The sequence below is a fragment of the Petaurus breviceps genome, unplaced genomic scaffold (assembly GCF_028583685.1).
Source record: "Petaurus breviceps papuanus isolate PSGF00001 unplaced genomic scaffold, PetGlider_PUasm1.0 64, whole genome shotgun sequence".
NCBI classification, from domain to species: Eukaryota; Metazoa; Chordata; class Mammalia; order Diprotodontia; family Petauridae; genus Petaurus; species Petaurus breviceps.
In genome coordinates, this window is record NW_027186428.1 from 6074303 (window position 1) to 6101901 (window position 27599).

General features: G+C 44.5%; 1 protein-coding gene across 3 annotated transcripts in view; it reads left to right on the forward strand.

The window, feature by feature from the left end:
• Window positions 1–3214: 3214 nt before the first annotated feature.
• Window positions 3215–27599, forward strand: part of CEP170B (centrosomal protein 170B) — a 132719-nt gene continuing 108334 nt past the window's right edge. For 2 of the 3 annotated variants that reach the window (XM_069103834.1, XM_069103836.1), the window contains exons 1-2: window positions 3215–3356; window positions 10737–10872. In XM_069103834.1, coding sequence (XP_068959935.1) covers window positions 10768–10872 — 105 coding nt within the window. In that variant the 5' untranslated portion in view covers window positions 3215–3356; window positions 10737–10767. Of the gene's footprint in view, window positions 3357–5230; window positions 5410–10736; window positions 10873–27599 lie in introns of all 3 variants that reach the window. The other variant, XM_069103835.1, reaches the window with a different exon arrangement.

The following is a 27599-nucleotide window of genomic DNA, read 5'->3' on the forward strand; positions in this document are numbered from 1 at the left end:
ATTTCTTCATTCTTGTGAATCTGTTTCTCATCTTCAAAATGAGGGAGGGACTTGGATTGGACAATCTGCAAGGTTCTTTATAGTTCTAAATATTCTGTAATTCAACTCTATTAGGCAAAATTTCTTTAAACATTAATTTTCTGATCAATTTTTATTAAATTTTCTTTTCTTATTTTAAAACTCCCCCCAATTAACACGCAATTATTTTATCTCCCATTGACCTCTCCCCATTGGGAAAAAAAAAAGAAAAACAAAACTTTTGTACAAAAATTTCCACATTGGCTATGTGGAAAAAAAGATTATGTCTCATTCTGCATCTGAAGTCCATTATTTTTACATTTTAATATTTAGAACACTAATTGAATCTCTAATTTTACCCCAATTGCCTTGTTCAAAACACATATATGTATATGTTATAAATATTTACCACTTTGTTAAGTATTTGAAGTTTTGACTTGATAAAACTGTATATTGTATGTATATGTGTTTTTATACTGAGTGGCCTAGTTCAGAAGACAGTAAAGAAAAATAACAAATTGCTTACTTGATAGAAAATCAACAATAACTGTGATGTCTAATGTTCAACTGAGAGGCTGGAGCAAAGGAGGTTTAGTTTATAATAATAATGAGGAGGATAATGATGATAATTCACCTTTCTATAGCATCCTAAATTTTCCAAAGTGCTTTTGTCACCAGAACCCTCTGAGATAGACAGAAAATATTTTTAACCCCATTTTACCAATGAGGAAGCTAAACCCGAGACAGTTTAAGTGACTGGATTATAACCATAGTTTACAGCTGGAAGGGGCCTTAGAAGGCATCCAACCCAAGCTCTCCCTTTCTCACCACCTCTTTTTCACAAGTTAAAAAAAAAGAAGAGGCCCAGGGAACCAGTGGTCTTAACAGAGCCAATAAGTGCCAGATCTGGGGCTTTGAAAACAAAACAAAACATAGAATTGGGAGTTTATGCCTCTGAGTAATTAATTCACTCTATGATCTTTGGCAAATCATCTCCCTCTGGCCTCAGTTTTCTCATTTGTAAAATGTAGGGTTTATTCTAGATGATGAAAGGGACTTTACCCTTCCAGCTCCAAATTCTATAATTCTAACTGTGACTCCAAGAATCTTTCCATTACGCAGCCATGTCTCTCTTTTATCAGTGCTTTATTTCAGATTTCATTTAAGCCCAAGAGGACCTGATGGGAATTTGTCATTTGGTAAAAGTATACTTTTTGCTTTGTGGGTTATTTTCTGTGACTGGGCTTTTTCCCTTGTTCCACTTCAGTCCTGATTCAGGACTGCCGAGAATAAAGCCAAATCAGTCAGTGTTTAGGTCTGTCAAGAAAGAGAAATGTGTCATAACTTGTCCTGCCACCTCCTCCCTGAAGTCCTCTGTGACTACTCCAGCTCAGTCTCCTCCTTCTTTGAACTCCTCTGGCACTTAAGAATCTGAATTACACAGGCTAGCTCTGATTCCATTTAGTCTGACTATCCTCAGTTTCCTGTGAGTCAGATTGATCAGTGTCTTTTGAGGGCAGAGCCTGTATTTTATACACATCTTGTTTCCCTCTAGGGCCTTCACCTACCAGCCTAGCACCTAAGTCACTGCAGGGGCTCAGTGTAAATATCTGACTGATGATGGATCTTTTCTAACCAATCCCTCTTGGAACTCAGAGGGCATCTAATGTGAGAAAGCCTATAATGTCTTTGCAAGCCAGGCCTAGTCAGGAGAGCTGTTTGGGAGGTGCCATAATGGGTGTGTTAGGCCATTCTGGGTCCTAGCAGGATTAGAAATAAAGAAGGAGGGGCAGTGCTTTGGGCTCTGCCTAAGCAGTCAGCCACCAACCCTCAAGAAATGGCTAGGTTTGCAGTCAGGCTTACTTTGAGCAGAGGCCAGAGAGCCAATAGAGTTAATAATAACAACCAGTCGAGGGTTGGCCCCACAGAATCCTGGAACGTCAGAGCTGGCAGGCTCCCTTAGAGATGATTCAGTCTAAACCCCTCATTTAATAAATGGGAAAACCGTGAAACCAGAGCCTCTGAGAAGTGAGGGGACTTGTCCAAGGTCACACAGAGAAATAGAACCAGGGTTCAAACCAAGGTGTTCCGAGTCCAAATTCAGAGTTCTTTCCACTCCACCACACTGGTGGATTTTTTTTTTTTTTGTCCTCCTCCATTAGGAGACTGGTAGGGTGGAGAAGGGAAGGGCCAAATGCCTCAGGACACCCTCTGCATTGAGCAGAACACAGCTGGCACCTGGCCAGGCCCTGGGCCAAAGCTGGGGCTGAAGTATGGGGTGGAGGCGCCTGGTTAAGCGTTAACCTGCTTCCCTTGGACAGGAGCCAGGGTCACTCTGAGCCCTGTTAAATAGGGAGCCTGGTCTGAACCTCGGCCCTGGGTCCACTGAGAGGGTTCACAGAAGGAGTGCAGTGCCCTCTCCCGGGAGAAGGTGGGGCAGGACGCACAAGAATGGGGCGACCGGGATCCCAGACTCTCCTCGTTCCATCTCGTTCCCTTTGGGACTTAGTAGGGCTCCCGGAGTTAGCGCAGAGCCTTCTTCTTGGAAAGGGGGTTGTTGGGCCGTGGAGGGAGCGGGCTGTCGCTAGACCTCATTTCACTTCTGCCACGCGCCCTGGCATCCTAGCAGTATTCCTTTAACACTCTGGATTTGTGCGCTCGAGGTGGGTAGGAGGCGGAGGTGGGTCTGGGCTGCAGACTGCGGGATGGAAAGAGGCTGCAGCCCCGGGCTTCATCTCACAGCCCTGAGCCTGAGCCCAAATCTTCCTCATCCTCATCCTCATCCTCATTTTTAGCCTCATCCCCGTTTCCCATCCCCCTGGGCGCGCAGCGCACACCTGGTTCCCAGCTCCCTCGGCCCTAACCTGGATTTCCTGCACTGGAAGAAGTGGGGGCGGAGAGAGGGAGGGAAGGAGGGGCTGGAGAGGGAGCCTGGAAGGGGCCGGGCCGCAGACAGAGGGAGGGGCGGGCTGGGCTGGAGCCTCCTGCAGACGTCAGTAACCTGCTTGGCGAGGGCCGCCGGCGGCGCTGCTGCTGCTCCTGCTCCCGCTGCTGCTCCCGCTCCTGCTCCCCTGGCCGCTGAGGTTGAGCCGGGGCCGGGGCGGGCTGGCGAGCCGGCCCCGCTCAGCCGGGGCCATGTCCTAGCCGCCGAGCCGCGCCTCCGCGCCGCGCAGAGCCGGGAGGGCCGGGCCGGGCAGGGCCCGGGCTGCGCGGCCGCCGCGCCCCAGGCTCCCGCCGGCCCCGCGCCTGGAGGACAGGGAGGAGGAGGTGGCGGCTGCGGCGGCGGAGCTGTTGGCAGGAGCCCGGGCCCTGGACTGGGGGACCCGAGGCCGGAGCAGGTGAGTGAGTCTCCCCCACCCCTCCGCGTCCGGTTCTCCTCCTCCAGCTGCCGGCCTCGTCCCGCCCCGCCCCTCACCTGCGTGGGCACGGGAGAGAACCTGGGCTAGGGAAACCCGCTCACTGCAGGGGGGCCCCCGGCCCACCTGGCGCGCGCTCCGCCCTCTCCCCAGCCAGACAAAGGCGCGCGCCCCTGGTGTCCCCAGGTGCGGCCCGGGCCAGACCCCTCCACCCCACCCCCGCCTGGACTGTCAGCGCAGCGGCGGGGCTGGGGGAGGGGAGGGTCTGTCATCCTGTCGCACTGTCCCACTTTCCCACTTTCAGACTTGGCCTGGGGTTGGGGGGGGGGGGGGGGGGGAGGGGAGGCCAGTGACCCCGAGGATTGGGAAGAGGGACTGGGGTTGATGGCTGGGGGTGGGAGTGTCTCTGGCTGTCGCCTCTGAATCTCTGCGGGGCGGGGATGGCTCCTAAGGCCGCAGCCATTGCTGCGAGAGGGGTGAGCGCTGATTCAGGATAAGGCCTCTTTTCCCCCCCTCCTCCCTCCTTCCCTGTCCCTGCCTCTTCCTTCTTTTTCCTCCTTCTACGTTTCTGTTCTCCTCCGTTCTTTTTCCTCCCTGCCTCCCCCTTTCCATGCCCATATTCTCTTCCCTTCTTTCCTCTCTGCCCACCCCTTTCCCTGTTCTCTTCCCTTCTTTCCTCCCTACCTTCTCCTTCCCCGTTCCTGTTCTCCTCCCTTCTTCTTTCCTCCCTGCCTTCCTCTTTCCATGTCCCTGTTATTTTCCTTTCATGTCCCTTTTATCCTATCCTCCTTCTGTCTTTCCTCTGTCTTTCTCATCCTTTATTTACCTATATATTTTCCAGCGCTCTTGTCTCTTGCTCTGTCTCTTCTCCAGCCCGTGTCTCTGTCTTCCTCACCTCTGTTCTTGTCTCTACTCCCTGCCCTTGTGTCTCTTCCCCCCACTCTTGTGTTTCACAGACTCTTCATCTTCCAGTCTCTGTCTCTCTCCTCCCTGCTGTCTGTGTCTCTTCTCTCTGTTATCTCTTTCTCTCCCATCCCTTTTGTCTCTCCATCTCTCCCTTCCCTACTGTCTCTGTCTGCCTTACCCTTTCTTCCTATCTCCTCTCTATCTGATTTCCCTTCCCCACCCCCCTTTCCCTTGCCAGTCTGCTTGCCTCTCTCAATCCTTGAATTTAGGGCTTCTGTAGTTTCTTCCAGTGAAGGCTCAGTTTCTTCTGAGGGAAGAGTTCATGATGTGGATTATTTTCCCCTCAGCCAATGCTAGTAAAGGACTGAAACCCTAAGTAGTTGGGATGGGACTGGACAGGACAGGATTGCCTGCTGGGTAGTGCGAAGTAACTCCATGCTTTGGGTCTGGAGTGTATGTATGCGTGTGGGGAGGGGGGTGGTTGGCTCATCCATACCTTCTCTCTTATCCCTGTCATCTTAGGAGTTTGGCATAAGCTTCATCATCTCTGGCAAGTCACTTTATTTTTGTCAGTTTCAGTGTCCTTAGCTCTAAAATGGGGTTAATATGAAGACTGCTTACCTCACTGGGTTGTTGTGAGGAACATGCTTTAAAGTTAAAAAAATTCTACAGGAATGTAAATTAGTATAATTATTATCTGGCTTTTGTTTGAATACTTCCAGGAATAGGGTGCTCACTACCTGTTAAGGCAGCCCATTCTGGAAGTTCTTCTTTGTTTTAAACCGATATTTTTCAATAACGCATCTGACTGATGCTAGTTCTTTGTTTTCCTTTGTCTGAATTATTTTTTTTTAACCAGGTTTGATGTAGATGAGAAGACTCCAGTCTCAGGAGCAGTAGTGCTTGGGAAGAGCTTGGGTTAGACACATTCTTGTTCCTTTTTGTTCTAGGGCTCCAGGATTCTCAGTGTGAAGGTGATAAGGAAAAGGGAGAAAAGTGCTGAATGAAAGACAGAATCCAGAGCAGAATTGGAAGGGATCATCTCCTCCAGCAGTTTCATTTAACAGATAAAATCTTCAGTCCCAGAAAGAAGTGACTTGTCCTAGGTCACAAAGCAAATTGGTATCAGGTCAAGATTTTTTTTTCCTCCTATACCTCAGTAGTAGAATTAAATGGAATAGAATGCCCCTAGAGGAATAGGTCTGACTTTAAAAATCTTATTTGCAAACATATTTTAGGGGATTGGTTGGCAGCTACCTTAGAGCAAGGGCCTTTGAAATAGGTATGTGAAGAGGATGGAGGAGGGAGGTCCACAGAAACAAATACATATTTTCCCTAGTTGCCCAGAGGACAGAACTGGGGCCCTTTGACTCTTGCTACTTGTGTGCAAATTCCTTAACTTCAGTTTCCCCTTGTGAACAGTGAAAGGTTTGGACTAGAAAGCCTCTCAGGTCCCTTTAGCACTGAATTTAGAAGACTAAATTATGGGGAGTTGGAATAATAAGGAATAAACTTCCTAACCATTAGAGCAGTACAAGACTAGAAAGATTGCTTCATGTGACAGTGGATTCCTCTTTGTTTGAAGTCTTTGAGGAAGATTGTGGATGGTTTTGTGGAGTGAAGAAGAGAGTCCTGCTCAGGAAGGGTTTAGATTAGATGCCTTCTTAAAGCTTGGCTGTTTGAGATGCTATACTTCACTGACCTCTGAACCAATACCATGTGAATAGATCTATGGTAAGCACCTAAATGTGTGCTAGATACTGGATATACCAAGACAAAAACAAAACAGTCTTGCCTGCCCCCCAGGAGATTACATTCTGGAGTGGGATGCTTAAGATGCAAAGCATATGCATGATTTGAGGCAACAGTGCTAACAACTAGACTTCATAAAGGACTAAAGTTGTTGTTCAGTTACTTTTAGTTGTGTCTGTTTGTGGTCTCATTTGGGGTTTTCTTGGCAAAGATGCTGGAGTGGTTTGCCATTTCCTTCTTTAGCTCATTTTACAGTTGAGGAAACTGAGGCAAATAGGGTTAAGTGACTTGCTCAGGGTCACACAGCTGGGAAGTGTATGAGGCTGGATTTGAACTCATGTCTCCCTGATTCCAGGCCTGGTCCACTATCCACTGTGCCCACAGTTGCCCCTTCCTATAGGGGATAAAATATAAATTGAGACTTGAAGGAAGTCAGAGATTGTAAAAAAGTAGAAGTGAGGCCTAGGTGACTGCCTGTGCCATAGCTTGCTCAGAAAACAGCAAATTGGCCAATTTGGCTGAAACATGGAGTATGTACAGAGGTGGAATGTGTAAGAGTACTAGAAAGGTAGCTTGGAGACACATTATGAAAGAAGAGGAAACCCAGAGGGCGTGGAGAAACCTGGACTTTCCCTGGGAACCCCTTGTCTAATTAAGGCCTACTCTGAATAGAGCCTCTGTCCAGACCCTGAAATTTCAAATAACTTGGTAAATCTCGCCTTTAAACTAACATGGGTAGACTTACCAAGTGTGTCACGTGGTCTGTTTTCCCATGTATTCTGATGGGTGGCATATCTGTAAATCACAAAGAATCCAGCTTCACAGAGAGGCCTTCTGGAGTAGTGAATATTGAGTCAATAATTTGGTAAGCATTTATTAAGCACCCACTGTGTGCCAGGCCCAGTGTTAAAAAAAAAAGCAAAAGAGTTCCTTCTCTTTTTTTTTAGCTCAGGGCAAACAGATATGTACAAACACACTATATCAAGGATGAATAGGAAATAATTAACTAGAATTTAGGGGGATCAGGAATGGCTTCTTGTAGGAGATGGGGTTTTAGCTTAGACTTGAAGAAGTAAGTTAGGGAGCCAGGAGGTAGAGAGAAGGAGGGAGAGCATTCTAGGCATGGGGGACAGCCAAAGAAAATGCCGGGAGCTGAGAGATTTTGGGATGACTTGTTTTTGTTTAAGCTGGCTGTAGAGCCAAGTACCGCTTCTGACATGTAGTGGCTATATATGACTGTGGACAAGTTGCCTAGGATACTCTCTAAGATTACAGACCAAAAAGGTGGTGCTAGCCTGCATGGTAGAGGGAGTTTCCTCACCAAGGCCAATGAAATTACAAGTCCAGTCCTCATTCTGTCTCCTTTATAAACCATAAAGCACAGTAGAAATGTCAGCTACGCTCATGATAGAGTCAAGTAATCTGTGGGTCCTGGTTGGACTGTAGCCAGGAACCAGGAAGGAGTCATGTTAATTTAAGCCAGACTCATTGTCCTAGTGATGGAAAAGCAGCATTTCGCTCAGAACCAGGGTCTTGGACCCTAGGAAGCTTGGAGTGGGGTAGGAATTTTCCTGGTTCCCAGATGATCAGGCAGCTGAATTGGCAGTCATCACAAGTCTGTTGTGATGATTTCGGTGCTTCCTACCATGCCTCTCCTGGCTTTTCCTGGAGTGAATGATCAGATGGTATCAGCACTCACTGTTCACGTTTAAATAGGAAGGCCTGTATTCAATGAAGCTGTATTCTTGATAACCTCCAACCCACTCCCCCCTCTTGGACAACAGGCCTGACCATGCTTATCAGCTGATGTTCTGTGGCAGGAGCTAGTGTTACTCCAGCCCTTGGCTGGCTCATGATGCTGGGTGTCTCTGAGGCTTGAGGCCCTTACCCAGGGTGTGTACGGCAGAGAGGAAGGTGGAACCAAGCTCAGCAGCCTTCTGGGAGGAGCACTTCCCTCCCCCGTGCTGGACAGCAGTTAGAGAGAACTAGGTGATTCCTTTGGCCAAAAGGAAGAAAGGCCTGAGGCTAGAGTGGGGGTAGTATTTTAGCTTTAACCAAGGTTTTGATACAAATCTGTTCTAACTGAATCATTTTCTTTTTTAAAACAAGTTTTTAGTGATAGTTTCTGTTTCTTTACGATATCTCCTGTATCTTACTGAATCACTTTCTAATATGCCTAAATGTGAGAGGGGCAAGGGAAGAAACATGACCCATAACCCAGTCTGGTGTGTTGAGTACCAGATTGGACCTGGAATCAAACTTAGTGATGACGTAACAGCAGAGAAGGAGAAAAACCCTAGGACTGAATCTCTCTGTTATTTCCTGTGTGACCTGAGGCAGTCATTCCCCTCCTTGGGCCTCAGTTTACCTACATACTAAAAGGGGGAAAATGAGAAACAGGAAAGAGCACTAAATATTGGCCCATTCTGGACATTTGTTTCTTCATCTGTAAAATTAGAAAGCTGGTTGACATCAGGGGGTCAGCAAACTATAGCCCAAAGGGACTTTATTTAAAAGTGTTAAAAAAAACATGTTCTTAGCTCAAGTGCTACACAAAAACAAATAGTAGGATATGGCCTATTGGTTCTAGATGGCTTTTAAAGTCCCTCCCAGTTCTAAATCCTAGGATTCTGTGATTAGTTAATTTCTAAGGCCTCTTCCAGCTCTAAATCCCCTCTATCTATTATGATCCCATTACTGAATTAAGATTGGCTGGTCTCTTTACAATCCTCAAAATTAGGGAGACTCCCCTACTATCATCCAAGGCACACACTAGGCTAGAATGTGGGTTTCTCTGCTTCCAAATGTTGACCTTCATTCAATAAATAGCTCAAATCTCATTACCTTTCAGAATCTTCCCCTACTTGTTCCCAGCCTCAGTGATCTTTCCTCTAACCCTTTATTCAGTTAGAATTACAGGGCATACCTGCTCCCCTCCTCTCATCATGAATTGTCCTTTGATTAGGGTGTTTTTCTGAGAGTGAAACCTGGATCCTTGGTCACACCAGGACCATACTCCCCAAGGGCAGAATTTCAGTCTCATGCTTGTCCCCTTCCCTTCTCGCCCCCTAAATTATGAGCTCTCTGAGGGAAGATCCTTTGTCTTCTCTCATAGCAGAATAGAGAACAGGGTGAAACATGTCTCAGGATCCTTGGCTTCCACCATGTAGCCTCATTTGGGGACAGGCAGTCCTTGAGGCAGTGGGTAAGGCCCTGGGCAGTGGTTCTATGTGAGGTTGTCTTGATCAAGGATACTTTTTTTTTTGGAGGACCATTGGGGTTAAATGGCTTGCCCAAAGTCACACGGCTACTAAGTGTGTCAAGTGTTTGAGTCCGGATTTGAACTCAGGTCCTCCTAATTCCAGGGCCTATGCTCTATTCACTGTGCCACCTAGCCACCTCAAGGATACTTTTTTGGGAGCTGCTAGAGAATAAGGTGTATTATTAGAGCTTCAGGGGTCTTAGAAATGAACTTATCATAAATCATAGGATTTAGAGCTAGAAGGAACTTTAGAAGCCATCTAGAACAGCTCCAACAAACAGGCAATATCCTACCATTTGTTTTTGTAACATTGAAGTTAAGAACTGCTGGTTCTTATCTTCCCTGCTGGCCTCAAGGTATAAACCTAAGCTATGAGCAGAAGTCTTACTCCTTTCTGACCCTGCCCCCTCCCTGGCAGGAAGCCTTCTCGGTTATATGAATCACATTAAGTTCACTATAATGCACTTATCATGTAAGACTATTATTATAGTGATCAGGGTTTGTGTTTTATGTCCCTACTAGACTGTGAACACTGTGAGGGCAGGAAGTCTGCCTTATTTAAACTTTAAATCACTTTGAAGGGGTAGGCTAGGTGGTGAAGTGAACAGAGCACCCCCCTGGAGTCAGGAGGACCTGAGTTCAAATTTGGCCTCAGACACTTAACACTTAGTAGGAGTGTGACTTTGGCCAAGTCACTTAACTCCAGTTGCCTTCCAAAGAGCAAAAATAAACAAATAAATCACTTTGAAGAAGGATACAGCTTTATATACAGCAGGTGCTCAATAAATATTTGTTGAATGAATGAATTACAAAGTTTTGAGTTGTAAGGGACCTTAGAGATCATTTATATGATGTCATTTAGAGGTGTCAAACTAGGGACCCTCGAGAACTACAAAATACTGCAGCCCTTGGGAACCAGATTAAAATGTAATTGAGAATTAAAAAAAAATACAGTATGACATGTTGTTATTGTTGTGATTGAGGACATGTCTGATTCTTTGTGATCCCATTTGGGGTTTTCTTGGCTTAGCGATAGTTTGCCATTTCCTTGTCCAGCTCCAGATGAGGAAATTGAGATAGACAAGGTTAAGTGACTTGCCCAGGGTCACATAGCTAGTAAGTGTCAGATTTGATCTCATGAAAATGAGTCTTCCTGACTCCAAGCCCAGCAATCTATCACTTTGCCACCTAGCTGCCCATAATACAACATAGCTAATGTTAGTCTTTGGTTTTCTAATTCAGTATACAGTCTGTAGGGATCCATTTCTATTTGAGTTTGACATTACTAATTTAGGCTAGCCTCATTTGCAGATAAGGAAACTGAGACTCATGGTGAGTGATTTTTCTCATGCTTTCACAGGTAGTAAGTGAAAGAGTCAGAATTCGAACCCAGGTCTTAAGGTCCAATATCTCATCTTCCTCCCCCACCTTTTTTTTTTCAGGAAGCTCAAAGAGGAAGTGACAGCTAACAAGATGAGTGTGACATCATGGTTTCTGGTGAGCAGCAGTGGCACCCGCCACCGGCTGCCAAGAGAAATGATATTTGTTGGTCGGGATGACTGTGAACTAATGCTTCAGGTAAATGTGACTTGGGGGAAGGGCTAGTTTTCTTGACTGGAATGAACCTGTCATGGAAACCCCAGCCTTCAGGTGCCTCTTGTGTCAACTGGTCCCTGAGAGTGCTGGTCAATGGGTTCCCATGTCTAAAAGAGTGGGGTGGGATGCTTCAGAGGGTAGTGATTTCCTTATAACTTGGAGGGTTTCATGCATACCCCTTTGTCTAGTGTATCATTGGGAGTATTTCTGATGTAGTATTGGTTTGGGGTGGAATCTCAGAGGTCCCTTCCTGGTCTGAGATTTTGTGATTCTTGTTGCCTGTTAGTCCTAATTCTCAGTCTTTCAGTTGCTGTCAAAGGGGGCAGTTGCATACTGTCAATGGGGGTAACCATAGTTGCCCATGCAGAATAGGGCACAGATCCATTTTCTGGAGGGAACTGGGTTAGAGACTGGGGCAAGAGAGAGACTGAATAATGTGCTTATCACCTGATTCCTATTAGATTATGAGACTCATTCAAAATGGGTTCTAGAAGGGACAGTCTAGCTCAACTCCCTCATTTTACAGAGGAGGGGGAAGAGGTTAGAAAGTTAGTATAGCTGTCCAGTGCTCAAAGAGACTGTGGAACAAAGATCATGAAGTGTAAAAGCTGGAAGGACATTTAGAATATATAGGATATGTATATTTATATAATATCTAGGATTTATATATAATATCTAGGATTTATATATAATATATAGGATTTATATGTATATGTAGGAGATCTATATATGTCTAGGAGAGAGAGAGAAAGAGAGAGGGAGGGAGAGGAGAGAATATATAGGATATCAGAAATGGGAGGCTCTTAATCCAAAACAAAAGCTATCAGAACTGGAAGGCAATTTAGACCTTAAAACTTAGCCTTTAAGGTTCTCATGAATCTTAGAATGAAGAACACAGAAGGTTGGAGATGGAAAGAATGTTTAGAACATAGAACATTGAGTATCAAAATAGGAAAGGGACTTAAAAACCATTTAGTGAAGTCTGACCCCTTCATTTATAGATGGAGGAACTGAGGTCCAAAGAGGCAAGGACAATTGTCCAAGGTCATACAGAGGTAGAGGCAGAAATGAGATTAGAACCCAGGTCACTTAATTCCCAGACAGATATTCTTATTTAACCTAATTTCTGTCAGTCCCTGACTTTGGGCCTGGGTTAGATTTGCACAGTACTCACACCCTTTATGCTTTCTCATTGCATTTTACCTTTGCAGTTCATCCTTGTTTGGGGTTGGGAGTCTATGTTTGTGTTTTTCACAGTGAGTCATGCCAAGGGCCTGGCCTGCCCAGCCCAGCCTAGCTCAGTCTGCCTGGGGAATGGGTGAAGCTTGGTGTGTTGATGCTGGTGGTTGAAACTTGGGCATCAATTCAGTTTTGTTCAAACCAATGAACATTTATTAATTACCTCTATGTGCAGAGAATACAAAGATGGAAAAAAAGACAAACTCACATTCCTTGCCCTCAGGGAGCTTATAATCTACTGGGAAAGAGACTGTGAGTGGTATACAAATAACTATGATTCAAAGAAGAGAATAGAAACATTGGTGAGATCCAAGTAAAGTGCTCTAAGAAATTTTGAGAAGGAAGAGCTCTTTTTCAGCATAAGACAGTGACTCTTGAGCTGGGCCTTGGGGGAAGAAAGGGATTTTGGAAAGGAGGTCATTCTAGGTGATGGGGAAGAGGCGACATCAGTAAATGCATGGAGGCTGGGAAAGGCAGGATGAATTAAAGGAGCAGGGAGTAGGCTAGTTGGGTCAGAATGTAAGGTGTGTGAAGGTGAAGAATGTGATAGAAGCCTGGAAAAGTATGTTGGAGTTAGATTGTAAAGGACCTTGAAAAAAGCTTAAGAAGTTTTTCTTTAGTTCTGGAGGTAATAGGGAGCCACTGAAAATTGACTTTAGTTGTGTTGTTTTTTAAAAAAATTTTATAAGAGAGTGATGTGACTAGAGCCAGGGGGTTTAGGAAGATTGTTTTGCCAGCTATATGAATAATATCCTGGAAAGGGGAGAGGCTAGAGGCAGGGAGATGATGGCTATGATGATGATGCAAATCTGAACAAGAATGACTTGGAATGATCAGTCATCCTATGGAATATGAACAAATGTTTTAAGTGCCTTTGGTTTGCTCATTGTCAGGGACAGGAAGTCCAGTCTCCTGTCCTCATGGACACAATTCTAGTCACAGATTGATTAGACTAGAAGGGACTCCTGATTTTACAGATGAGACCCAGTGAGCTACCTAGGGTCACATAGCTAAAGTTCTCATAGGGCTATGGTCCAAACGTAGATTCTCTGGTGTCAAGTTCAGTTCTGTTTCTGTTATGAAATAGGCAGCATGGGATAGCATTTATGGCACTGAATTTGGAGCCAGGAAGGCTTGAATTCAAATTCCACCTTGGATACTTATTAGTTAGATGACTGTGGGCAAGTCACTTCATCTTTGTGAGCCTGTTTCTTCATTTGTGGAATGAGGATTATAATAGCACCTATCTCCCCGGGTTGTTGTGAGATAGTGTTTGTCAAACCTTAAAGTGCTACAGAAATGCTACCTATTATTACTGTTGTTTCTAATACTCCTACTACCACTGTTTCCACTAATACCACTATCATAAACCACTACATGATGCTGCTGAATAAGGACAGTGGTCTGCTGGTAAATGTTTAACAACCAGCTCTCTAAAAACATACCACATACTTTTTTTTGCAGGGCAGTTGAGGTTAAGTGACATGCCCAAGGTCACATGACTAGTAAGAAAGTGTCTGAGGATGGATTTGAACTCAGGTCCTCCTGACTCCAGGGCCGGTGCTCTATTCACTGTGCTACCTAGCTGTCCTGTACCACACACTTTTAAGTTTAATGTATAATCTTAATACATTTCTCCTTCACTTTCTTAAGGCTAGATGAGCAAACAAACACTAAATCAAGTCCTGATTTGTAGCATTTGCTAATTTCTAAGGTTTCAGTGCTCACAGTAAAAACTTAACAAGCCAGCTGCAGGACCCCCCTGAATAAGGGGGAGATCAAACATGGGTACAGATGAGTATAATACCAGTCAGAATATGACACGTGCAACACAAGTGTACAGAGTAGGGACACAAATACAGATACATAGCACGTCTTCTAGCCCCTTGGCATGGAGAACTCCAGCCATGGAAGATACCTCGGGGGTTCAACCTGTACCTTGTTACAGCATCCCTCACAAGTGGTGATCCAGCCTTCCTAGTGATGGCAAGCTCACTCTTCTGAGTCAGCCCATTCCATGGTTGGTTATTTCTAGTTGTAATGACATTTTTTCTTATATTTAGCTGACGCCATCTCCCTGTAACTTCTCTTCTCCTACACACAACATTATTTCTCGTTTTGCCTTGGGAGGCCCAACCAAGCAAGCCTAATCCTTCTCTGATACAGTAGCCCTTCCAATGCTGGAAGGCAGTGATTATGTCCCTCTAGGGCCAGTTGCTAAATGTCTCTAGTTCCTTTAATTGATCCTCATATGGAATAATCAGTCTTTAGATCTCTCCTGTCGTCTTCTGGATGCAATGCAGCTTATAAATGTCATTCACTTAGCAAACATTTGAGACTGTGGATAGTGTGCCAGGTCTAGAGTCAGGAAGACCCTCTTTCAAATCAGACCCTAGGCAAGTCACTGAACCTCGGTTTGCCACAATTTTCTCATCTGTAAAATAGGAAATAATAGTAGCACCTTCCTTTACAATGAATCAAGTGAGATAATAATTGTTAAAGTGCTAAATGTTAGGTATTTTCTAGTATTATTATTATTATTTTTAATAAGGCTGCTGCTTCTCTAGGCAGATGAGACAGTCATAATGGATGACCAAGGATAGAGCTAACAAATGAATCTGTGATTTCATTGACATAGAGAATTCTCAGATAAGAAAACTCCCTCTGCTCCTGAGGGTCACCTTCTCTGCATCATTGTGGTTTTAGAGAATTGCCTAAAGTGCTGCAAAGTGAAGTGATTTGTCACCCAGCCTGCATGTTTCAGGGGTGGCGCTTGAACCCAGATCTTCCTGGATCTGAGGCCAGCTCTGAATTCACTAGTGGGTCCAGAATTACTCACTTCTTGTGTTATTTCTGCTGCCTCTGCAAAGGAAAATGATTTTTTTTAATTTTTAATTTTTTTAAGCAATTGGTGTTAAGTAACTTGCTCAAGGTTACATGGCCAGTTATTTCTGGGTGTGGTGCTAAGTATCTGAGCCCGGATTTGATCCCCAGGTCATCCTGACACTGGAACCGGTGTTCTTACTCACTGAGCCACCTGGCCGCCCCTAAGCAATTGGGGTTAAGTAACTTGTTCAAGGTTACATGGCCAGTTATTTCTGGGTGTGGTGCTAAGTAACTGAGCTCGGATTTGATCCCCAGGTCATCCCGACACTGGAACCGGTGTTCTTACTTGCTGAGCCACCTGGCCGCCCCAGAAAATGATTTTTGATTAGAAAAGACAACAGAAATGGGCCTTAGGGAATCAAAACCCTCAAAAAGGAGAGAGATAGTGAGGACACCTGAACGTTTTGATAAGTTCCAGTGACCAGACTCTAAGGGAGTGCCCCAGGGATCTGTCCTTAGCCCAGTGGAGTTTGACACTTTTATCTGTGGCTTAGAGAAAGGCCTAGTGGAACTCTGGTAGAATATGAGGCCCTGGAGGTCAGAAATTGTTTAGATTTTGTCATTGTGTCACTAGGGCCTAATTTGGTTCCTTGCACAGTGTAAACATAAAATGGGTTGAATTAAATTGGATCAAATTTACAGATGATACAAGCAAGGAAGGTTTAGTAGCGGATCTGGGTCATAGGATGTAAAAGGAGCTCAACAAGATGGAATGAACGTTGGATTGAGTCCAGTAAGGTGAATTGTAATGGGAATAAAGGGAAAGACATCCTTAGAATAAAAAAATCCAAGTTACAAGTACAAGCTGGGGGTGGTGAGACAGTATGTAGCTTCTATGCAAGAATGTACACAATTTATGCAAAAATAAATATAAGGTAATTTGTGGGGGCACTAGCAGCGTACGTGAGGATCAGGAAGGCTTCGTGCTGGAGGTGCTATTTGAGCTGAACTTTTAAAGAAAGCTCACAAAAATAATAAGAGCATTTTTATAGCACTTTGCATCTGTTATTTCACTGTATCCTCACAACAACCCTCTGAGGTAGTTATTATTATCCCCATAGTACAGGTGAGGAAACTGAGGCTGAGAGATGTTAAGTGACTTGTCCAGGGTCACACAACTGGTTAGTATCTGATTTAATCTCAGATCTTCTTTAGTTTATACCCAGTACTTTATCATTATCTAGCATTTATATAAGGCTTTAGGGTTTGCATTGCCTTTTACAAATATTCTCTCATTTAATCCTCACAAGAACCCCCATTTTACAGTTGAGGAAACTGAGGCAGACAGAAGTTAAGTGACTAGCCCAAGGTCACATAGCAAATAAATATCTGAGGTAGTATTTGAACTCAGGTCTTCCTGACTCTAGGTCAAGGACTCTAACCACTTTACCATCTCAATTACACCCAGCTGTGCTCACAGTTTTGGTGCTTTATGCTTCAAACAACTAGGCTGAAGCATGGGGACCACTTCTAGTGTCTGACAGGTTCCCACTTGATTTTAGGCAAATCATCTTCTGAGACCTGGCTGAGGTTTTGTTTCAGTTTACCCTGACATAGCAGGAGAAGCACTGACTCTCCTAAGGCACTTGTAGCAACAAAATATCATTAGTAGGTGGACAGCTCCAGAGCTCACCAAATCTTGGTCAAGGCCACACTTTGAATTAGTGGGAAATCCTTGCCAAGGGCCTCCTGGTTCTGGGCTCAGCCACTGTTCTTCTTTGGGCTTCTATTTCATCTCCTGAATAGGGCTGTTAATCTCTGTAGGTAATGAAAGCATCTTAGTACATCAGTTCACCTCTCAGATGTGATTTACAGTTCAGGAGTCTCTCTAGATATCTCCCTGTCAACACCGCCCCCCTTTTCTGCAAAAAAAAAAAAAATCAAACCCAACAAACTCAAATTGATTACTAATTTAAAACAGACATGACTAAAAAAAAAGCATTCCTTTCTAACCTAATCTCAGCATTGAAGGGATGGTGATTGTTTAGTATTGGTGTCACATGCAACAGGACATATATGAAGGCATGACTGGATGGCACAAATACTAATGAATACTCCAGAATTGTATTTTCCTACAAATAGTAAAACATGTGCCATTTTCCAGATAAAACGTAAAATTAACAAAAAAGAAATATGTAGTTTTCCTATGAAATGCATAGGCATAAAACTTTAAAATTTATACCCTCCAAACTGCCAAAAAAGTTTTCTTAAAAAATATTACTTCTTTTCCCCACATAAAATCATATCTCTCACCAGGAAGTCTGAGGATACCTGGGTCTAGCCCTCTAGAGAGGAGGGGTCAAAATCCTTTGCTGCTCCAACTTTACAAAAATGGTGGGGGAAGTTGTATGGTAGTATATTCTTAAAAATGACCAAAATCTTAATATCATTGGTGCCACCACTGGTCATGATAATATAAGGTAATATATAGTATTGGGGACACCCCCTTGGGTTGTTATAAGGAAGCCTGAGAATGATATTGTGGATGATCTGAAGCTTTCTCTGGTGGGGCTGTATACTTAGGTGAAGGGGAGATTGGTTGACTTTGGCTGGTGTGGATTACCTCCTCCAGAGAGGATCCAGCTCATGGATAGTCGGGTTTAGTGGGCACCACTGATTCTTCATGGAAAGCTCATGGGCCTTTTGACTGAGTCCAAGTTTTATATAACAAATCTTTTTATTAAGGGAATTTGTTCTGTGAAGTTTGGATTCAGTCAAATCCTAGCTCAGGCCAAACCACTAGCTAGGTTGGGTTTGGGAAAAGGCCTTAGGCTTCCCAGGTGAGGCTTGGAGAAGTTGGCAAGAACAGGAGGAGGGGGTGCTACAGGGCCTGGGGAATTCACAGCTGTCATAAGAGGAGCCAGTATTTCTTGTTTCATAGGGAATTTGTGGTGGGGGAGACTGAAGGAGCCAACATATTGGCTCCAGAGGTGGGCGAGATCTCTTCTCCTCCTCTTTTCTCCACACCCTTCCAGAGAACAGGACGATTATTTTCATTACAGGCACAGACACAGTCAGTCTTATGGAAAAACCTCCTCCTTTCTTCATTCTTTTGTTTATTAAGTGCCTACTGTGTGATATTCTGGATTGGGAATTTAGGATAATAGCTTTGTCACTGTTGAGGGCCTTCAGAGATTATGCAGTACCCAACTTCTCATTTTACAAATGAGAAAATTGATGCCCAGATTTAAATGACTTTCTCAGGGTCACATAGGTAAGTAAGTGGTAGTCAGGATTTGAACCAAGGCCTTCTGAGGACACAGAGATAAGTGTCAGGGGACTCAGTCTACTAGTGATAATAAGACTGTCTGCAGATTTGATCCCCCTGGGGTATTGGGAGGGGGATGTCATTTAGAGGAGGGACCAAATACTCTGGACTTAAGGGGATTGAGTTTCTTTGAGGAGGTCTTGTTTGCACTGAGTGTGGAAAGATGAGGAGAAATTGGAAGGGAGGCAGGACATTTCTCACCTTGGAGCTGGGAAAGCACAAGGTGTTAGACAGAAGTTCAGAATGTCCAATTGGCTGGAGCTTAGAATTTTGGAGGGGTGGTAGTAAGAAAAACCAGGAAGTGCAGTGAGACCCAGAACTTGCCAAGCCTTGAATGCCAGGCTGAAGCATTTGGACTTTATCCTATAATAACAGTACTAACAATAATAATGATGATGGTGATTTCTACAAGTCTTCAGTGCTTCCTTCATCACAGGCCTGTTAGGTATATAGTGTGAGTATTAGTACCCCCATTTTTCAGTTGAGGAAACTGAGAGCCAGGGCAACAAAGTGAATTGCTCACAGTCCCACAACCAGTAACTTTTAGAGCTGGGGATTGAGAGCAGGTCCCCTGATTCCTAAAGCCAGAACTTTTCTCTTGCCATAGCTTTGTAGCTTCTGTATATAGACAGTAGAAAACAGATCTTTGCATAGAGGAATGACTGTGTCAGCATTGCACGTGACGTGTTGAAGACATTGGAAAGCATGCTGCATATAGCATCAGAGGACTTGGTTCTGAATCCTTGCAGAATGAGAGCATAATCTGGGCTATCAGGCCTAACCTTGTGAGGTAGAGGGGTACCTGCCTCACCTTCCACACTAGGCAGATAGCTGAGCATTTCTGCCTTGCAGTTGTTGGTTGGTTATCTTTTGAGAATATGGTTGCTTAGTGGGAGCTATGTCCTGGTTCCTTTGGCCTGCCAATGAGCAGACCTCCAGTGGATTGGGGGGGGCACTGCCCCTCCTCCCCTCCTGGGCATGAGAGAGAGCTGCCTGGGTGGTGGTATTCATTCTTTCTCTATGAGACCATCACTGTTGTCAGCCATCTGGCTGGCTGAGAGGTAGCATCTGCCAAAGTGCATACTGAGGGGTGTAATTTAATCTGCCCGGAAATCCTCAACATCTCTTTAGGAGATTAGCCACAGTGAAGGAGCTTAGGTGCTTCCTAAACAAGAGAAAGAGGTGTTGTCTCCACTGGGGCTCCGAGGTCAACTATTTATCACGACACCAAAAAAAGGCCTGTACAAAGAGCTCTTTTAGCACTCAGAGTCTGTGCTCAAGGATGGAGACCTGTAAAGTGTTAGAGCAGGAAGAAATCTTAGAACATAGACTGTGACAGCTGGAAGATACCTTAAGATGCAGCATGGCAGAGCTGCATGGGATCTTAGGACATAGAACTACAGATTTAGAGCTAGAAGGAACATCAGAGGTCATCTTGTAGAACCCCTTGCTTTACAGATGGGGAAACTGAGGCCCAGAGAGGCTAAGATTTGTCCAAAGTCACAAAACTAGAAGGGTTAGAGCCAGGATTTGAAGCCAGGCCCTCTGACATCAAATCTAGTGCATGTTCCACTCAGCTACCCTGTTTCCAATGTAGAATGTCAGAGCACAAGGTCACCTCAACCCCCTTTTTTTTATAGAAGAAGGAATGGAAGTTTTAAGTACTGTAGAAATGTGAGGAAGTTATTATTAATACATAGCTTGGGTTAATTAATTAACCTTAATTCATAAGGCACCATAAGGTGGCAAAGTAGATAAATAGCCCAGTTTGGAGTCAGGAGGACCTGAGCTCATATCTAGTCTGAGACCCTTACTAGTTGTGTGACCCTGGGCAAGTCACCTAACCCTGTTTGCCTCAGTTCTTCATCTGTAAAATGAACTAGAAAAGGAAGTAGCAAAACCCTCTAGTACCTTTTGCCAAGAAAACCCTGAAATGGGTCACAGAGCCAGACACCACTGAAAAACGATTAAGCAACAGCTTGGCAAAGTCTTTAGACCTTAGTTTATCTTTTTGTGAAATGGACTAAAGGGTCTCTGAGGTCTATTACAATTTCAATGCTCTACCTATGCACTCTCCATTCAGCACCAAAGTGATCTATCTTCCTCAAGTTCAGTCATTCCCATACTCAATAAGCTCTAGTGCCTCCCTATTATCTCCAGGATCAAAGTATAAAATCCTGTGGATGGCATTCAGATCCTTCATAGCTGAGTCCCTGCCTCCTTTCCGGTCTTCTTACACTTTGTTGTCTCCCTCTACCCCAGATATACTAATGTGTGATTCAGTGCCATCTCTGGACTCTGGGCATTTTTACCGGATGCTCCCCCTCCTCATCCCTCTCTGCCTCCTGTCTTCCTTCAAGTCCCAGCTAAGATCCCACCTTCTACAGGAAGCCTGCTCCAAGCCCCCATGATGCGTGTTTGTACATAGTTGTTTGGATGTCGTCTCTCCCATTAGACTGTGAGCTCCTTGACAGCAGGAGTGACTGATTGTGGATGAGGTAGAATTTTAGTGCCTAACCACAGAGAACTAACTTTATAGATGCTAGCTGTACTCACAGCTAAGTGGCTCGAGCCAGCAGCAATTCTCGTGACAAAGATCTGAAGGTTCTGATAATAATAGACAGGGCCTGGACCTATGATTTTAGTGCTATAGGGAACTCCCAGGTGAAGACGCTTCCTCTGCCGAGGCAGGTTGGCGCCTTCTTTGCAACTTCTAGTCCTAGAAAGCTAGGGAGTGGTGGGGGAGGTGGAAGAAAGAGGACACTCATTTTAGGTGCCTGTTCTGTGCCAGGCATGGTGCCAAGCACTTTACAAATATCTCTGATCTTCACAGCAGCGTTGGTAGATAGGTGCTGTTATTACCGCCATTTTGCAGTTGAGGAAACTGAGGCAGGCAGCAGTTAAATGGCTTGTCCAGGGTCTCTCAGCTAATAAGTGCCTGAGGCTGGATTTGAACTCAAGTCTTCCTGACTGCAGGCCCGGCACTATCTACTGTGACACCTTGCTGCCTCATGATAGCTTCAGCTGCATTAGCCAGAAGCAGAGTAGCCGGGGGGAGAGAAGTAAAAGCCCTGATGCCTCCTATCCTGGTCTGGCCACATCTGGAGACCATATCTTAAGAAGGTCAGTGAGCCACTAGGCTGTGCCCAGAGAGAGCGGGAGAGGAAGGAACTGGGGTTGTTGATCTTGGGGAAGACACGAAGGGATGTGATTGCCTTTTTTCGGATTTTGAAGGAGGACCCTGTTGGAAGAGAAATTAGAATTTTGTTTTTTTTACCTCCAGAGGGGTAAACTAAGAGCAGTGGGGAAAGATACAGGGAGAAAGACTTCAGCTCACTGTAAGGGGGAAAAAAATCTCCTTGGATCTGTCCAGCCCTGGAATGGGTTGTTTCAGGAGGTGTATGGTTGGGCCCAGGGGTGGGGAACCTGTGACCTCCAGGCCGCATGTGGCCTTCTAGGTCCTTGGGTGCTGCCTTTTGACTGACTCAAAGTTTGACAGAACAAATCCTTTTATTTTAATTTTTTTTTTCTTTTTGGAAGGCAATTGGGGTTAAGTGGCTTGCCCAAAGTCACATGGCTAGTAAGTGTGTCAAGTGTCTGAGGCTGGATTTGAACTTAGGTCCTCCTGACTCCAAGGCCAATGCTCATTCACTGTACCACCTAGCTGCCCCACAAATCCTTTTATTAAGGGAATTTGTTCTGTGAAGTTTGGGTTCAGTCAAAGGGCCACCCTTGAGGACCTAGAGGGCCATGTTTGACCTCAAGGCTGCAGGTCCCCCACCCCTGGTCTGACCACTATTAGGGGGGCTTCAGGCATAGGTGGGGTGGCCTCTTGGGGATATTGTTGAGACTGCTGATCTCCTTCAGATTAGATGAACATCTTCTCACACCTCAGCCAACACAGTGAGATTTGGTGGTTCTGTGAATATTCTTAGTCTCAGTGAGGCTTAGGCGTGATGATGATGCTCTTGGTCTGCATCTTCCTTACAGAGAGGATGGGGATGGGTGGGTGTTCACAACAGACTGTATCCTGTGTCCACATGATTTCTGCAGACAATTACAGCACAATCACAGACCCTCAGAGTTAGGAGAAACTCATCTAGGCCATCTGTTCACATAGAATAATAGCAACCACAACAATAGTGATAGCACAATTTATATAACACTTTAAGGTTTGAAAAATACTTTATCTGTATTATCTCTTTGGCTTCTCACAATAATACTCTGAGGCAGGTGCTATTATTAGCCCCTTTTCACGGATGAGGACAACTCAGAGATGTTAAGTGACTTACCCATGATCACGCAGTCAATGTCCACGATGCAGTTTGAACCTAGGCTTATACACTGGAGTCCAGTGTTCTGTCAGCTACATTTTATTGTTTCTAGATTCCTTTGTACCTTCCTTATGGGTTTGCTTCTTATGAATAAGAAGGACATGTTAACCAGAATCCTTTGGTTGTGGGTCCACTTGCCTTCAGCATCTTTGGGATTTGTACTCTCCTGGCTCTGTTTTGATTGGGTGCATTTAGGGTTAGGGTTAGGTGATTCAGTGGCTGGACCTAAAAGATCTTGTCAGAGTTTCCAGTGACTGGGTGGTGATGGCAGCTTTGGTTGTCCTGGACCCTGGGGCATCTTTACTGATTGTGGAAATACCTGTTTGTTTTGTCTACTGCTCTGCAAGATGGGCAAAGGGACCCTGTGAAGGACAGGGCAGAACTCGTGGCAGGGGAGGTATGTTGTGGGAAGGGAATATTGGAAATCCTAGGGTGAGCTTTCCTCTAATTCAGCCTCTCTCTCTGTCTCTCTCTCTCCCTCTCTCTCTCTCTCTGTCTTCCTCTCTCTCTTTGTCTCTGTCTCTCACTGTCTCTCTCTCCTTCCCCCTCTCTTTTTCTCTCTCTACCCCTTCTCTCCCTCCTCTTTTCCTTTCTTCCCTCCTTCTCTATTCACTCCCTCCTTCCCCTATTCATACTTACACCCATGTCCTAGACACACATGTGAAAAGGGAGAAACACTCACACAAAGCCTTTGGGATATCCAATATGTTTGTTTTTCCGGGTAATGCTGGATCCCTTTTAAATAGTGTAGTTGGATGGAAAACCTCCTGGATTGAGTTCTCTGTGGACAGAATCCCAACCTAGGCTAAGTTGATTTAAAAAATTTTCTTTCATTAAGTTCTAGGAGAATACAGAAGGGGATGTAATAGTTTTCCACCTTAGCGAGTTCCTGGTTTGAGGCAGAGCCAATATTCTATCATAGTAATAATAATAATAAACAATGATGATAACTTGCATTAGCATTTATATAGTGCTTTAAGGTTTGCAAGGTGCTTTACAAATGTTATTTAATTTGTTTCTTACAACAACCCTGGTAGGTGGCCTCATTTTGTAGATGGCTAGGACAGACAGAGGTTAAGTGACTTGCCTAGGGTCATATAGCAAGTAAGTGTCTGAGGCTGGATTTGAACTTAGGTCTTTCTGTCTCCAGTCCTTGCACTCTGCTGAGTCACCTTGCTGCCATCAGGGAAGTGCCCAGTGTACTAGGGAAAGCCAGAACACGTTTGATATGAAATGCCCTGGAAACATGCTGAGAAACACAAAGCATATACAGATAATCTCTCTATATAGGGTCATAGCTTTAGAGATGGAAGGTAATCTCAGAAAGCACCTAGTGCAGCCCCTTCATTTTACAGGTGAGAAAACTGTGGCCCAGGCAGGTCAGATAATGCACCCTAGGTCATGTAGGCGGTACATGTCAAAGCTGTGTTCTGATCTCAAGACCTCTGACTCCAGAGCTGGGCTCTTTTCTGCTGGGGCTCAGGATATGCTGTTGGTATCCATACTTCTATCTACACGTATGCATCTATGTCTCTGCGTGCCCAGGGGTGTGTGTGTGCATGAGAACATCTATCTGTACATGTATTCTTTGGTACTTCAATTATCTGTGATACCATTGGTTGGGTTCTTTTCCCATAAGCCCAGTTTGTACCCTCTCTGTTGCTGGAGAGATGGCCTTTGAGATGTGCTGTGACTGATCTGTTACCCTGAAAGTGACCTAGCCTGGTAAGGAGCCACTTCATTCTTGGACCACAGGCACAAAGTCCTTGAGGCCTGTCCAGCTGGGTTGGACCTGCCTGGCCTTGTTTGTGTCCTAGATGAACCTTGGGAAAACCAGGCTCACATGCATGCTGTGGTGGGCATTGGTATACACGTACACATACATACATGGGCATATGTATGAGAGTACACGTATAGAGAAGTATAAACACTTACAGGTTATACTGAGATAGATGAAAAGAGCCTAGACCCTGTAGTCAGAGGCTTGAAGTCAGATTGACCCTTTGATACATACCAACCTGTCTGACCTTGGACAAGGACTTTGATATAAGAAATTATAATTTTTAAATATTTTATATATGATAGCATATGTGTATATGTATATATACATGCATATATACATATGTGTGTATATTATATATGCATATGTATATAGAGTTGCTATGTTGTTCGGTGGTTTTCAGTCACATCTTTGTGACCCCATTTGGGTTTTTTCTTGGCAGAGATGCTGGAGTGGATGATGTTTCCTTCTTTTGCTCATTTTACAGATGAGGAAACCCAAGGCAAAGAGGGCTAAGTGACTTGCCCAGGGTCACACAGCCCATAAATGTCTGAGGCCAGGTTTAAACTCAGGAAGATAAGTCTTGCTAACTTCAGGCTTGGCACTCTATCTGCTGCACCATCTAGCTGCCCATAGGAAGGTATACATACATAAACATGTATATGTGTGTGTTTCTACATATATATGTATATAGACACATATATGTGAACATGGAAGAGACAGGACTGATGGATCACTTCCTGTCTGAGGACCCTCAGTCTCCTCAGTGAAGAAGAAAGTGACATCCTTTGCTGTGAGGGATGAGGGGAGAGACTCAGTCACATCCCTCTTGCAGGAGATCTTTCCAGGTCCCAGTTTCCCTCTCTGCCTGACAAACCCTTTGAGATGACTTTTCTCATATGCACGTATGTACGCAGGCATTTGTATGTTGTCTCTCCCATTGGTCTGTGAAGTCCTTGAAGGCAGGGGCTGTGTTTTTGCCTTCCTTTCTATCCCTGATTCTTACTGAAGGGCCTGAGTGCATAGTATACATTTAATAACTGCTTGCTGACTGACTGACTGACTGACTGCAAAGTCACCATGAGAAATGAGAGGGGGAATAGGATTATTTATTGCACAGTATGGAGAACCTAGTTAATATCTTCCATGATGAATTTATAGTGGGTGAAATTGGTGTGGTTCTGGGACATTTTGGAATGAACCCCAGCTTCCCTGGGACAGGAGCTGGGGAGTTATGGTCATGCTGAGATGAGATTTCTGGGGTCAGGTACAATAGAAGGGAATAGAGGTTGGGAAGGGATTCTAGGATGGTACCTAGGAAGGCTCAGGTGGCAGGACATGGGGGTCAAAGCTGAGTATAGAGAAAATATATATTGGGGAAGATGGAATTATTGTTTTGTTCTTCATTTGTTTGAGTCATGGCTAACTCTTTGTGACCCCATTTGGGGTTTTTGTGGCAAAGATACTGGAATAGTTTATCATTTCCTTCTCAGTTACTTTTACAGATGAGGAAACTGAGGCAAACAGGGTTAAGTGACTTGCCCAGGGTCACACAGCTAGTAAGTGTCTGAGGCCAGATTTGAACTGAGTAAGTCTTCCTGATTCCAGGCCCAGTGCTTGTAATGGTAATAGGAATTTGAAAATCTTCCCTGCCCCTTAATAAGCCTAGGTGAATTAGAGGACCTTTCCTTATTTGAAAATAAACTCTTCCCCCTAATAGGCTGCTGGTGCTCACATGGAGCCTGTGGTGGGAGGCTTGTTCTTCAGGAAGGAACAACTTTTGTTACTTTGTAGTAAAGTGGGTCAGGAGGGTTGTGGTGTTCTCTGACCCTGGAGAAGGCTATGTATACATCTGAGGTGACGTTTTGCTTTGGGGCTCACTTTGGGAAGAGTTGTGTGATTTGGCCAGATGAGACTCTGGGCAGCTGTTGAGCTCCCTGGCTTTGAAAATTCAGATGTTGGTGCTTCTCTCTCTGGTGACTAACTAGGTGTGGATGTAACGGTCAGACAGCTAGAAGCCCTGTCTGCTGAATTGTGTTGTTTTCTCTGTACTTTTGTCAGCTTGTAACTTCTGTTTGTATTCTCTGAAGTTCAAGGTGCTGACTTTCCCCCCTGAACTAGGTAAATGATATATGTTTGATTGATTAAAGTAAGATTGTTAACCCTTTTTGAGTTGCTTTCCTTGAGAAAAGCAGATCAAAGAACCTGTGCTAGCAGCCATCCTGGGTATGCTAGGGTGCTTGCTGCTACAGGTTTTATAGGCGCAAACAGTAGGTTTACTGTGAGGGAGTGAAAGAGGTAGTATGGGACATTGGAATGAGTATTGATTTGGAGTTGTAGAAACTTTCTAATCCTAGCTTTGTCATCTACTGTCAGCAGGACCTTGGCTGAGGTGCTTAAGCTCTCTTGACCTCAGTTTCCTCATTTGTAGAAGAGGGGGTTAGACTAGTTTTCTTCCAGCCCTGGACCTATGGTCCTGTGAAGAGAGATTGTCAAAGAATAGCAGGTTGTGGTCAGAGAGAATTTCAAAGTTCAAGACCATGAAAGTGTTCTGGTAGTATGAAATGTTCTGGTGCTCGAACAATTACATATGTGCACATGTATATATATATAGCTGTAGATATAAATTCACTTGTTGTTATGTTTACATGTAGGTATAGGTATATACTTGCACCAATATTTATATGTTTATGTGTGGTTCTGTAATGCACCCAGCTCTGTATATTAGTATATGTTGACTCACATGTATTTATCTCTTTACTTATCTGTATACATAGGTATATGCTAAGTGGGAGGCTATGATTTACACTTATCAGACTGAGGTAGGGATTAAACCAGGAAAGCCTTCCTGGGGGAGGTGAGTTAGAAGTACAGAGTTTGAAAGATTGGTAGGATGAAGCAGGGAGCATGCTTCTGGCTGAGTCCTATGTCATAGATATGGAAGCTGAAGTTAGGACTATGCACAGTGGAGAGAGTTAGTCAAAACAAATCGCCCATGTTGGGATTTATGAGAAAATGATGGTTAGATGGGGTAAGGGGATCTTTCCTAGGCTATGGGCTCCAGGAGGGCAGCCGCTGGAGCATATTTATGATTCCCCTGCAGCATGCCCCAGAACAGGATCCTGTATATACACAGCAGTTATATGTTAGGTGGGATTGTGGGGGAGGAAGAAGGGTATTGTTAGACTTTGGATCATAGGAT